The 14,163-nt window shown below is 47.2% G+C and overlaps 1 protein-coding gene across 7 annotated transcripts in view; it reads left to right on the plus strand.

Annotated features, from left to right (window-relative positions):
* slc8a1b (solute carrier family 8 member 1b) overlaps positions 1-14,163 on the plus strand; it is a 356,896-nt gene that overhangs the window by 263,823 nt on the left and 78,910 nt on the right. For all 7 annotated transcript variants that reach the window (XM_038799133.1, XM_038799137.1, XM_038799134.1 and 4 more), the window contains one exon: positions 6,105-6,204. In XM_038799133.1, coding sequence (XP_038655061.1) covers positions 6,105-6,204 — 100 coding nt within the window. The remainder of the gene's footprint in view (positions 1-6,104; positions 6,205-14,163) is intronic.

Here is a 14,163-nt window from a genome sequence, read left to right on the forward strand (position 1 = left end):
GCCATTATTTTTTGTTTATATTTGCCCTTTGTAACAGCTCCGTTTATGATGCTGTCTTATCCTTGAAAAACATGTCTGGTATTCTGGGTCTTGTGTTTACACATAGTAGAGGTTGGAGAAGATCAACAGTGCTCAAGTGGCTGTTGCAAGGATGTCAGAGTTTTAATTCTGTAAAGTCCTTGTGGCTTTTCATGTTTGGATTATAGCATATTTATTTGTACATGCAGAATAAAATACATTAAAGGAATAGCAATTTTATCAAGGTAGCCAGGCTGACCTCGTCATTCTGCACCTCTTTCAGTTCTCTGGGGGGGATTCTCTTGTCTCTTCCATGACGGAACACGTTGCAAGCAAGAACAGATCCCAGCTGCAAAAGAGGACAGAGAATTTTGGCCTCTTATGTTGCTTCCTTATTCAGGTCTTATATCCAATCCAATGAGATCAAATTTGTCATTCCATGGATCTGCCTGTTCACAGCCAATCCATGGCATAGCTTCCTAACTAGACCATTCCTCATCCCATCATCGTCATCTGTAGTTACCCGTCTACAGCAATCCATTTGCAGCTTGTGGGCTGTAAAATACAATTTACAAGGCATCAAGACCACCCTTTGCAATTGCTTCATTTATTTTCGCCCTGTTCTTCCAAATAATACCCAATAGCTGCTTTGGACAGCGCCATCCAACACCACCCAGGTTCCACTGTCTTCGTCAGGGTACATCACAAAACACCATAAAAGCATGTCAATAGGGCATTAACTTTATAAGCTTTTCCTTTTCATATTCCATTGTATGTTGCTGCTTCTGAAATGTTCTTGCATGTCTAAAATATTTCCAGATGCCTCTCGCAACTTCTCTCTCACATCATCCTGCACCAATCATAAAACTTCCCAACTATGTAATTCGCACCAGCCCCCTCACCATCACTTATTCTTCAGTCTTCCTGCCAATCTGCATTCCTTCATCCGCATCCTTTATCACTCTAACCCTTCAGCTACTCCATTGATTCCCTACAAGTACAAAGAACAGGCCCTTCGGCCCTCCAAGCCTGCGCCGACCATGGTACCTGACTAAACTAAAACCGTCTGCACAAAGTCTTTGATTCTGTCTCTCCATGCTCATTTGAGTAATGTGAAATAACTGGGTGTGACAGCTTGGTGTCAGCCTCTTTCATTTAGTTGTACCCTTTCCACAGTCAGAAGGTTGTGGACGTTGCCTGGTACGGAGGGCATTAGCTATGAGGAGAGGTTGAATAAACTTGGTTTGTTCTCACTGGAACGAAGGAGGTTGAGGGACGACCTGATAAAGGTCTACAACATTATGAGGAACATAGACAGAGTGGATAGTCAGAGACTTTTTCCCAGGGTAGAGGGGTCAAAAACTAGGGGGCATAGGTTTAAGGTGTAAGGAGCGAGGTTTAGAGGAGATGCAGGAGGCAAGTTTTTTACACAGAACGTAGTGGGTGCCTGGAACTCGCTGCCAGAGGAGGTTGTGGAAGCAGGGACGATAGTGACGTTGAAGGGGTATCTTGACAAATCCATGAATAGAATGGGAATAGAGGAATACGGACCCCGGAAGTGTAGAAAATTTTAGTTTAGACGGGCAGCATTGTCGGCGCAGGCTTGGAGGGCCGAAGGGCCTGTTCCTGTGCTGTACTTCTCTTTGTTCTTTGTTGATTCCCGTGGGTAGGTGAGCCATGTCGTGTGTGGAAGTCATTGCCTGCGGGGAATCCAGAACAACACCTCCGTAACTGCAGGGAATCCTAAGTATTACACTGAACTGTCAGCCATTATTTTGTCATTAAGTTTACAATGAGGTTTGAATCAACCATTTTGCTGGTGCCCGGGGCTTTACCGACAGTGTGGGGCTGCCCCACAATGGAAAACCCCCATTGACCGTCCGGCGTAACGGAGCATCCCACCGGCGTGGTGAGACAGAAATGTGGCGCAGCGGGGCGGAGCATCCTGCCCGCTGTCTCTCAAAGAAAATATTTTACTTGTTCTTGCATGGCATGTGAACCTGCTACCAAGGCCTAATTGCCCTTCAAATGAGTGGATTGCTCAGCCAATGCAGAAGGAAGTTAAGAGTCATCCACATTGCTGTAGGTCTGGAGTCACATGTAGGCCAGAGCTGTTGACACCATTTTCATGGCCACCATTAGTTTCATGGTCACCATTACTGTCAAGCTTTCTACTCTAAAAATATTCCAGAACCAGATATAAGGTTCCTTGGTGCGCATATCCACAGATCACTGAGGACAGCAGGACATAAGGTGGTTAAGAAAGCTTATGGGATTCTTGCCTTATAAACTGAGGCATTGACTATATGAGCAAGGAGCTTATGTTGGAGTTGGTTAGGGCCCAGCTGGAATACTGTGAGCAGTTCTTGTCACCACACGATGGGCGCGGATCTTCGGCCTTGTTGCGCTCTCACTCGAGCAAAGTGAAGCTTATCAATAATGGGGGAGGTTGAAAACGAGTACTGAGCCAGGCGGCAAACAGTTTACGATGCCTGCTCTCGTAGGCGAAATCAGGATCCTGCTGGCGAGAAACCAATTATCAACATTTAAGCCCTGTTTCCGGGCTGGAAACTAATGGGAGCTTATCCAACGGCCTCCCATGATTCATCGGCCACCCCAGCAAATGGTCACGCTGGCGGCGATTGCTACTCCTTTTGAAAAACGTGAACCTGGCTGAAGGGCCAGGAGTTGAGTAGCCGTCTTTACTCACAGGCAAAGAGCCCGGGGCACTGGGCTTGCCATCCCAGTGCTCGGAGGGTGGGGTGGAGAGACCCTCCCCTGGTGGTGGGTGGGGAAACCATGGCTAGGAATGGGGGACCCTCCGTAGGGGTGGGCTGCCATGGGAGGGTGGGGGAGAGTCGTAGGGGAGGGGTGTGGCAAACATGTGGCACCACCATGTCAACCCGTGGATCATGTTTTTCCGTTCGGGGGCAAACCTTGTCTATGCCTATCTGCCCCACCTACCACCCATAACCCCGACCAACTGCCGACGCCTCTGGCTGTGCGGCTGAAGGCTATTGGTAATAGTGAACTGGCAACCATGGTTAAGCGAGCACCTCACAAAACCCAAGTGGATTCCCGTGGGTAGGTGAGCCATGTAGTGTGTGGAAGTCATTGCCTCGCATCCCGATCAGACTGTGATGCCTGGACACCGTGCGTGAACACTGTGGGAGGCAACACACACACACACACACACACACACACACACAGTAGTCTGTGTCACATCACTCCAGGATGCTGGAACTGTGTCGGCACTGTCAGTGGGTCACTGTCGAGGACGGGTGGGGAGGTGATGATAACCCACAGAGAGCTGAGCGCTGGTGCTCCTCAACCTATGCCATAGTCTGACCCCTTCCTGTCTGCTGAGCCTGTGCTTACATCCATCACCTGCATGCCGTGTGCCATAGGGTGGGAGAGATGGGCTAAGGGTCCGGAGGTCGGCTCGAATTGTGAAACAAAGTGACAGAGGCATCATACTGGTTGTGTTATAGCACTCCCCAGTCCCCCGATGGTGCCCTCCCCATCCACCCTCCCTGCCCCCCTTCACCCCACACCTGTCCCCCCTCAGCCCCTACCTACCCAGCCTCCTCCAGTGCCCTCAGTGACCTTCGATGTGTTTGGCCCTCCTGGTTCTACTGCTACGTCTAGGTGTAACATTTCCAAACGCGATACATGTATCTGCGCTGGTGCTGGGTGGGGATGACAGCTGTGATGCCTTGATCATGTCTTTCTCAGAGCTCCCCTTTAAGATGGTCTCCTGGGAGGCTGGAGAGGGGGGCCACCCGAGATGGGCAGGTGCCATCGGCTGGAGTACCTGTGGGAGAATGCACATGTGGTCAATGTGAGGGATGGATCAGTCATTAAGGCAATAACAACTTACATTTGACAGGTCCTTTAGTGGGGCCAGTGGTTCCTTACCTCTACGGTATCTGCCAACCTCCGCATGGGTGACCGCCCTGTCCTCGACCAGCACCGTCACCTCCAGGGCCCGTTGCTTGAAGAAGGTGAGGATTCTTGAGTCCGGCAACCCGCCGCCAGCCATGGGCCCTCTCCCAACGGTTGTTCAAGAGCTTTTCCTGAGAGGGCATTAGAAGCCACATGCATGGTTTACAGTGATGGGACATGGGATGTGAAGGAAGGGTTGGGAAAGGGTGTTGAATTGAGGGGGTGACAGGAGGGTTGGGAGCCGCATGGAGATTTGAGGGGGTGGGTGCTTGCGTGCGGGCAGAAAGATCTCGGGGGTTGGGGGGGGGGGGGGGGGGGGCAGGCAGGCGTTGGTGTCAACTCACTCATGCTGCTTGGTGTAGGTCATTGACCTTTTTTCGGCACTGGAGGCCAGTCCTCATGGTCACACTCCTGGAGATGTGAGGGAAAACCTAGGGCTGGATTCTCCATTGCCCAACGCCGATATTGGGAGGAGAATTGACTCCGACGCTTAAACGGGGCAGGCGCCAGTGTGACACCGGTCAGCCATGCTCTGGACCTTTTGAAATGGCCTCATCGCGCCAAGCGCCATTGGCCTGCCCCCCCTCGCGATCCTCCGCCTCCGGTGGGCTGAGTTCCCGACCGTGCGGGACATGTGTGGTCTCAGCGGTCGGGAACCCGGCATGGCAGCTGCGGACTGTGTCCGACGCCCTCACACTTGGCCGGGATCCGTTCCGCTGGCCGGGGGGACTTCCGCAAGAGCTTGGGGGACTGGAGGGCTGTGGGGTCGGAGATGGCGGGTCGGGTCCACACACGGCCAGCGCCGTGTTGTACGATGCGACTGCTGTAGGTCGTCGCCGTGCACATGCATGGCCAGGGTTTTGGCCATTCACCAGCCGTTTTCGAGAGCAGGAGCCAGGAGTTTCACCCGGTGTCGCAGCTAGCCCCTGACTGGTCCAGAATCAGTAAGGGTTCGGAATCTTTAACTCATTGTCTGAAAGGGTGGTAGAGGCAAGAGCCCTGACAACTTTCAAGAAGTATTTAGATGAGTACTTGAAATACCGTGCCATACCAGGCTATGGGCCAAATGCTGGAAAATGGGATTAGAATAGATCGGTGCTTGATGGCTGGCACAAATGTGATGGACCGAAGGGCCTCGTAACTTGCTGTAAATCTCTGTTGACTCTATTAATTGAATTTAAATTCTAACAGCTGCTGAACCCATGACCCCAAAGCAAGAGCCAGGGTCTCTGGATTGCTAGTCCACTTCAGGGTATTAAACATTGCCAGAGAGATTTTGACTGTCCCATGTTAATGAGGCCCTAGCCCTCTGTCTGTGACAGAGGCCTGCATCAAAACTGAAACAATGCCGTAAAGATGGCGGTGATGAAACCATCAATTCACGCGACACGTGGTTAGAAGTGAACAGTGTTTTAATCGTCTTGCAACAGAGCCTGCCTGTGACAAGATGAACTCCAGATGAACTGGCAGGCAGGCTCTCAGCATCAACCTTTATACTTCCGGTTAGGGGGAGGAGCCGTGGGTGGAGCCACGGGTGGAGCCCAGTACAAACTCCCGTACACTCCCAGTGCATCTCCCCCTAGTGGCAGAGAAGCACAACTGCTCGTGTGCCGAGCTTACAGAGACATCGTACAACATGTGTAATACAGTGTGAATTACGCTACTGTGATTCACCACAGGCGGCTAACGGGAACGCACCAAGAATGAAACCAGAAAGTAGCAAACTGCCATTGTAACCACCAATCTACCCTGACCCGTAAGGCAAGCAGGGTTAAAATCAGGCCTTAATGGCCAACTATGTAGTGTAGGCCGAGAGTCATTGATAGGGCAGAACTGTTTGCAATGTTTCCCTTTCCTGAAAGAATCATTTGTATTTTTAATGACAATCTAGCAGCTTTTCTGGTTGGCTTCTTTTCAGTGCCAATCCATGAACTACTTTATTAATATTAATGTGAACTTACAACCTTAGGTCGCTCATTCTGTGACGTAACTAGTACATTTCCCTATCTGTTCACAGTCGGCTGTATACAGGCTTTTCTAAGGAAATGAGTGATGTTAAACTGGATCTTTTGCCATGATGTCTAACCTATAAGGCAGTGAAATACACTTAGTTCTTACAAGTGTCTCTTTTATTGCTGCAGAATACTGTGGACAAACTGATCAAGAAAACAAACTTAGCCTTGGTTGTGGGGACTAACAGTTGGAGAGATCAGTTTATTGAAGCTGTCACTGTGAGCGCTGGTAAGTGAAAGACATTTCCTTATTAAGCAGTGAAGCAATGTTACAAGACGCATTGCTTCGTGTCAATGCTAATGTTTTTTATGATTAACATTGAGTAAAGGAACTTAATGAGTAAAGGTGGGCATTTTTAATCCCTCCAAATAGATGGGTTTGAGTTGGGTGGAATGGAGAAAAATGTTACGAATCTGAAACCGACCACCACTTTCAGTTTTAAAGGGTGTCAGGACAGGGGACAGGCAACCATTTTGCTCACAGGAGGTGAGTTGATTAATTAAATATTGTTACAGAAGCAGTCCAGAACTAGGGGTCATAGTTTGAGAATAATGGGTAAACCTTTTAGGACTGAGGTGAGGAGACATTTATTCACCCAGAGAGTGGTGAATCTGTGCAATTCGCTACCACAGAAAGTCGTTGAAGCCAAAATGTTGTGCAATTTCAAAAATGAATTAGATATAGCTCATGGGGCTAAAGGAATCAAGGGATATGGGGAAGGCAGGACCAGGTATTGAACTTGGTAATCAGTCATGATCATAATGAATGGCGGTGCAGGCTCGAAGGGCTGAATGGCCTCCTGCTTCTATTTTCTATGTTTCTATGTCTAAATGCAACAAGACCTGGGCAATATCGAGACTTGGGTTGAAAGTGGCAAGTAACATTCACGCCACAGAAGAGCCAGGCAATGACCATCTCCATCAAGAGAGAATCTAACCATCGCCCCTTCACATTCAGTGGCATTACCATTGCTGAATCCTCCGCTATCAACATACTGGGGGTTACCATTGACCAGAAACTCAACTGAACTAACCATATAAATACTGTAAGAGCAGGTTAGAGGCTAGGAATCCTGCAGCGATTAACTCATCTCCTAATTCCCTAAAGCCTGTACTCCATCTACATGGCACAAGTCAGGAGTGTGAAGGAATGCTTTCCATTTGCCTGGATGAGTGCAGCTCCAATAACACTCAAGATGCTCGACACTATCCAAGAAAAAGCAGCCTGTTTGACTGGCATCGCTTCCACAAATATTCACTCCTTCCACCACCAATGCACAGTAGCATCCATGTATACCATCGGCAAGATGCACTGCAGTAATTCATCAAGGCTCCTTAGACAATACATTCCAAATCAACAATCACTACTATTGAGAAGGTCAAAAGCAGCAGATACCTGGGAGCAACACCACCTGCAAGTTCTCCTCCGAGCCCCTCACCGTCCTGATATGGAAGCATATCAACGTTCCTTCACTGCTGCTGGGTCAAAATTGTGTAAATCTCTCCCGAAGAGCACTGTGGATGTACTTACGCCTCATGGACTTCAGTGATTCAAGAATCCATAGAATCCCCAGCCATATAGGAGGCTGTTAAATAAGTGAAGAGCCAGGCCCGGCCAACCACGCCCACATGTTCTGGTCTTGCCCCAGACTCGTGGAGTACTGGACAGCCTTCTTCGAGGCCATGTCCAAAGTGGTGGGGGTGAGGGTGGAGCCATGCCCGAAAGTGGCGGTCTTCGGGGTCTTGGACCAGCTAGATCTATTCCTGGGGAGGAGGGCGAACGCCCTTGCCTTTGCCTCCCTGATCGCCTGCCGTAGAATCCTGTTTGGCTGGCGATCAGCAGCACCACCCTGGGCTGCAGACTGGCTGTCCGACCTCTCGGAATCTCCAAATGGAGAAAATAAAATTCGCCATCCGAGGGTCAGACGACGGCTTCCACAGAACGTGGGAGCCATTCACACAACTGTTCCGGGACCTGTTTGTGGCGAACGAACAAGAGGAAGAATAGCCGGGTGGCCAAGAATCAGGGGAAAATGGTCGGGAATTGGGGGAAGGGAGCCGGGGTATGGAGGGGAGAGATGGACTGGGAGGGGGGGGGGACGGCTAAACCTGAGGAGGGAGGGGCGAACCACGGGGGGGGGGGGGGGGGGGGGGGGGAGACAGCTAAACCTCGGGAGAGGGAGGCGAACCATGGAGGGAGGGGGGGACGGGAGAGGAGGGTCGGCGGGGTGGGGCGAGGGCGGGGAAGTGGAAGCCGGAGGGATGGCACGGGATGCCAAAACGTGCATGACACCTACAGGAGCGGGGAACGAGGAAAATGGAGATGGAGGACGGGAGGAGTGGCAGAAGCGGGGGCGAGCGTGGGACGGCAGCGAGACCCGTCAGGGAGGGGCGGGTGACAGCAATACACAGCACAGCCAAATATCGCACACTGTGATTTTCTCCCCGGCACCCAAATGTGTGTGTGCAGGCAGGCGCCTACTTACGCGGTGTGATGTACATTTGACAGATGTACAGAGCTGCCGCTGTCGAACTGGTGCACAATACCCCACCAGTTATGCTATTTCATATTTTATAATATTTTTTTTATGTTGGGGTGTGCCCTTCTCCTCTAAATATGTGTATATATATATATATATATATATGTTTCTTATTCTGTGTACATAACGGTAATTATACCTTGTTCAAAAACCCAATAAAAACATTTATATAAAAAAAGCTTCACCAGCAACGCGGGGGGGGGGGGGGGGGGGGGGGGGGTACGGGTTCATTATGGGGGTTTGTTCTCATGGTTTTATGCTTATTTCTTTTTCTTGTTAATTTATTGTTTTTGTATTGGAGGGGAGGGGTTACTGTTTTTCTCTGTTGTGATAAAATTTGTTGTTGAAAACTTGAATAAAACTTATTTCAAAAAAATAAGTGAAGAGCCCATGGTGTTAAGGGTAAGCGGCATGGATAGAAGATTGGCTAACTAGAGGAAAGCAGAGATTGGGGATAAAGGGGTCTTTTTCAGGATGGCATGCCGGTGACTAGTGGTGTGCCTCAGGGGTCGGTGCTCGGACCACAACTTTTCACAATATACATTAACAATCTGGAAGAAGGAACTAAGGGCACTGTTGTTAGGTTTGCAGATACAAAGAAATGCAGAGGGACAGGTAGTATTGAGGAAGCTGGGAGGGCTGCATAAGGACTTGTTCAGGCTCAGAGATTGGATTGGATTGGATTTGATTATTGTCACGTGTACCGAGGTACAGTGAAAAGTATTTTTCTGCAAGCAGCTCAACAGATCATTCAGTACATGGGAAGAAATGAAAATGAAAAAATGAAAATCGCTTATTGTCACGAGTAGGCTTCAAATGAAGTTACTGTGAAAAGCCCCTAGTCGCCACATTCCGGCACCTGTTCGGGGAGCCTGTTACGGGAAAAGGGAATTAAACAAAATTCAAGAAAATACATAATAGGGCAACACAAGATATACAATGTAACTACATAAGCATTGGCATCGGATGAAGCATACAGGGTGTAGTGTTAATGAGGTCAGTCAATAAGAGGGTCATTTAGGAGTCTGGTGACAGTGGGGAAGAGTGGGCAAAGAAGTGGCAGATGTGGATAAGTGTGAGGTTATGCATTTTCGAGGGAAGAATTGAGGCATAGACTATTTTCTAAATGGGAAAAGGCTTAGGAAATTAGAAGCACAAAGGGACTTAGGAGCCCTAGTTCAGGATTAACGTGCAGGTTCAGTCGGCAATTAGGAAAGCAAATGAAAAGTTAGTAATCATGTCGAGAGGGCTAGAATACAAGAGCAGCGTTGTACTTCTGAGGCTGTATAAAGCTCTAGTCATACCCTGTTTGGAGTATTGTGAGCAGTAACCTCATGGTCCGGCATATCCTCCACTCAATCATTGTCTCCAAGCCAGGGGATCAACCTTGGTTCAATGAAGAGTACAGGACGACATGCAAGGAGCAACACCAGGCATACCCAAAAATTAGATGTCAACCTGATGAAGCCACAACACAAGACTACTTGCTTGCCAAACAACATAAGCAGCAAGTAATTACAGAGCTCAGCAATTCCGCAACCAATGAATCTTATCGTTCCTTCACTGTCGCTGGGTCAAGATCCTGAAGTTCCCTCCCTAATCGCACTGTGGGTGTGCCTACACCTCAGGGACTGTGGCAGTTCAAGAAGGCAACTCACCACCACCTTCTGAAGGGCACTTGAGGTTGGTCAATAAATGCTGGGCTAGCCAGCAACACCCACATCCCGTAAATGAATAAAAGAAAACACACACATTCTCTCAAGCAGTGCAGTCCACGTCCGAACCACTCACTGGGTAAAAGGCTTTACTTTACCCCTTTTCACCATCACTTTTTTAAAATCAATTTAAATGGGTGAGTTGTGGTATCTCGAGCCTTCTTGAGTTGAAAGAATATTAAGAGATCATGATATTGATTTTTCTTTTGTGAAATCCTTACCATTCAGCCCTCTCTGAAGACCAGTGAGAATAAAATGTGAATAAATTAGCTGCAAACAAATGTATGAGAGTAATTTTGATTTATGTGCTGGACCACATCAACTGTGTTCATAAACACCATTACATATTCCTAAATGTTAGAAATTACTGTTGGTGATATTAGAAGACATTAATGCTTAGGGCATTAATCTTTTTGCTATTTTAATGGAGACATTGGACGTGGTATTCCCACCGTGTCACTCCCAGCGCTGATACGGCTGCATGAGAGCATTGCGGCTGAGACCCAATGTAGGCTTTGTGCTGGGCCCAACACCACCCGTGGGTCACCCAACCCGTGGTGCCCGGCGCATTATTGATCACGCCCTCACTGGGCGTAATCCAGGAATTATATTTAAATGAGCCATTTGACTCATTTAAATATGCACGCCAGGGTTGAGGCCTCATGCTCCTGGGAGTCACCGGCCACACCCAAGTGCTGACCAGTAGTGGTCCCCACAAGCAGAGACCAGGCGTGATGGTCACTGCGGGGGTCTCGGAGGCCATTGGAGCTCCCAGGAACAGGGCAGTGTTGTGCCATGGTGCCAGGTTGGCAAAGGAGTGGGGCCATGCCCCTGAAATGGAGGGTGAAGAGGGTATGAAGGGTGGGGGTGTGTGAAGGGGTTGTATGAAGTGTAATCATGAAGGTTGTGGGGGCGACGGGGGAGCCTGAAATGGGAAGGCCCTAAAAGTGGGAGGCCATCAGCGGTGGCCGGAGGATCACACCCTCTAAGTGTGGCTTGACCAGTGAGAAACTCCCCAAGCCTCATAAAAATGACTAAGTGAGGGTGAATGCAGGTCTGAATCTCACCCAAAAAAAACCAGGGGAAACACCCCGCCAAACTCGCCCAAAATGACATTTACTCGTTTTTGGGAGAATTGCGCCCATTAGCTCCTATCTTTTGAACGTTAACACGTTTGTTAAAATAGCAGATAAAGGAATGCATTAGAAGTTTAACAGCAAAGATCATCGACAGTAATTTTTAACCGAAAACATACTTGTTTGTTGAATCAAGGTCATATGCTTTCATTGTTGGGACTTTTTTTTTGGCGAGAACCCCAACGATTTTCAATTTGTAAGACTGAGGGAAGACTACTAAACCACAGGAGTGATAATATTGACCAATAAGTATCTTTTATTGTAAAACAAACTTTAATTTAAACATAGAATTAACCATTTTAATAACAAAGAAATAGATTTACAATTAATAATTAAAACAGTTCTCAAATACAAGGAAAAAACTTTTACTTACTGTCTACACCTACCATTGTATTTTCCAATTAAGCAACCCAATACAGTTCAAAAGGTACATACAAATAAAGTTAATAATCAGGATTACTTGCTTTTCTCTGAAGACCTTTTGAGAGAAATTTCTTCAGGAACAATCTGAAAATCCCTCTGCCTTGTCAGACATTTATTTTCAACTTAAAATCCTATAGCAGACTGCAAAACTATAGACAGACTGTGATGGGTGATGGCTCTTCCTATTAATTACATCATCTGGTCCTGTGTGAGGTTATTCTCTATGGAAGCAAAAGCAGGAAGGCAGATTGCTACATGAATGGTTGTCAATTGGGAGAGGGGAATGTGCAGCGGGACCTGGGTGTCCTTGTGCACCAGTCGCTGAAGGTAAGCATGCAGGTGCAGAAGGCAGTAAAGAAGACTCGGTATGTTGGCCTTCAGTGTGAGAGGTTTCAAGTATAGAAGCCAGGGATGTGTTGCTGCAATTATACAGGGCATTGGTGAGGCCACACTTGGGAGTATTGTGTGCAGTTTTGGTCTCCTTCTCTGAGGAAGGATGTTCTTGCTCTCGAGGGAGTGCAGCGAAGGTTTACCAGACTGATTCCAGGGATGGCGGGACTGTCATATGAAGAGATTGACTAGGTTAGGATTGTTCTCGATGGAGTTCAGACGAATGAGGGTGGATCTCACAGAGACTTTAAAAATTTTAATGGGACTAGACAGGGTAGATGCATGGAAGATGTTACCAATGATGGGTGTGTTCAGAACCAGGGGTCACAGTCTGAGGATTAAGGGTAAACCATTTTGGACAGAGATAAGGAGATATTTCTTCACCCAAAAATTGGTGAGCCTGTGGAATTCATTATCACAGGAAGGAGTTGATGCTAAAACTTTGAATATATTCTTTGCTTTTGAAAATTTAGAGTACCCAGTTAATTTTTTCCAATTAAGTGGCAATTTAGCGTGGTCAATCCACCTAGCCTGCACATCTTTAGGTTGTGGGGGAGAAACCCACGCAAACACAGGGAGAATGTGCAAACTCCACACGGACAGTGACCCAGAGCCGGGATCGAACCTGGGACCTCGGCACCATGTGGCAGCAGGGCTAACCCACTGCGCCACCGTGCTGCCCTAAGTTTGAATATATTCAAGAGGCGGCTAGATATAGCACTTGGGGAGAATGGGATCAAAGGCTATGGGGAAAAGCAGGATTAGACTACTGAGTTGGATGATCAGCCGTGATCGTGATGAATGGCAGAGCAGGCTCGAAGAGCCAAAAGGCCTCCTCCTGCTCCTACCTTCTGTGTATCCTAAGCATAAAGCATTCTCCAGTCTCCTCCGATTAAGGTGTCTCTAGGACTAAACACAATCCCTCAAATTATCTACACCCCAGGGAAACTTCTAAACATAAACAATATTCTATTAGCCATCTATATGTAAACTAGTGAGTGGTTGAAATCAATGATTACCTCACCTTTCCAATCCCTTAATCACTGCTGTTTGTATTTGAACCTGGGTTTTTTAATAACATTATTGCAACAAATATAAAATATAACACCTAACAATGTCCTACCTTCATCACAGTTCCATATTATCTAGTTTTTAAAAAAATACAGTTTTTTTTAAATAAAATTTTAGGACCCTGTTTTAGTTCATAGGATACACTGTACAGCCTTTCAGTCCATGTCTGTGTTCTGGTGACTGTCTTGATTGGATTAATGGATGACTTTCTGTGTTTGACAGCACCTGAGGGAAATTAGAAGGATTTACATTTAAACTTATAAGCTGCTGATAATTCAAAATTATCTTCACAATTCAGTTGTGAACCATTTGTTTTTCTGCTCCATCTGCTGTAAAGAGTGTGTTCTGTCTCCCTCATCAAAAACTTTCCCTGAAAGCCCATTTAAACTTCTAACCCCCTGAGACAGTTCCATTCACAGCTCAGACAGACTGTACTGAATTATAAACCAGCTAATTATCTCTGCAGATAAATTAAATAATTTGCATTCAAATTTATATTACAAAAGCTATTCGCATAAAGTAGTTTTTTTGCCTGCTATTGTGCTTCAATTTTGTGGAAGTATTTGCCTTAAACTATTGATCAATTCCTTCCTCACTATCAAATCCCTCTGCAGCCTTTCCCATGCCTAACTCTGTAACCTCTTCCATACCCTTCGGACCAATATTCGTTTTTCCCCGTTTTACTGGTGTTCCATTTTAAAGTATACAAAACCAGTATTCTTATTTCCCCATTTTACTTTTTTTTTTCTTCTGGCCAGCTGGCCTCTTGTGTATCACCAGTTTTCAGGACTCCAACTTTCAGCTGATTGGGCCCTAATTATGGAATTCCTTCTGCAAATCAGTTCACTCATGTACCTTTTTCTCGTCTTTTGAATGCCCTTACTTCCATCTGGCCAGAATTTCCTTACATAAG

Source organism: Scyliorhinus canicula, chromosome 6 (assembly GCF_902713615.1).
Source record: "Scyliorhinus canicula chromosome 6, sScyCan1.1, whole genome shotgun sequence".
Classification (NCBI taxonomy): Eukaryota; Metazoa; Chordata; class Chondrichthyes; order Carcharhiniformes; family Scyliorhinidae; genus Scyliorhinus; species Scyliorhinus canicula.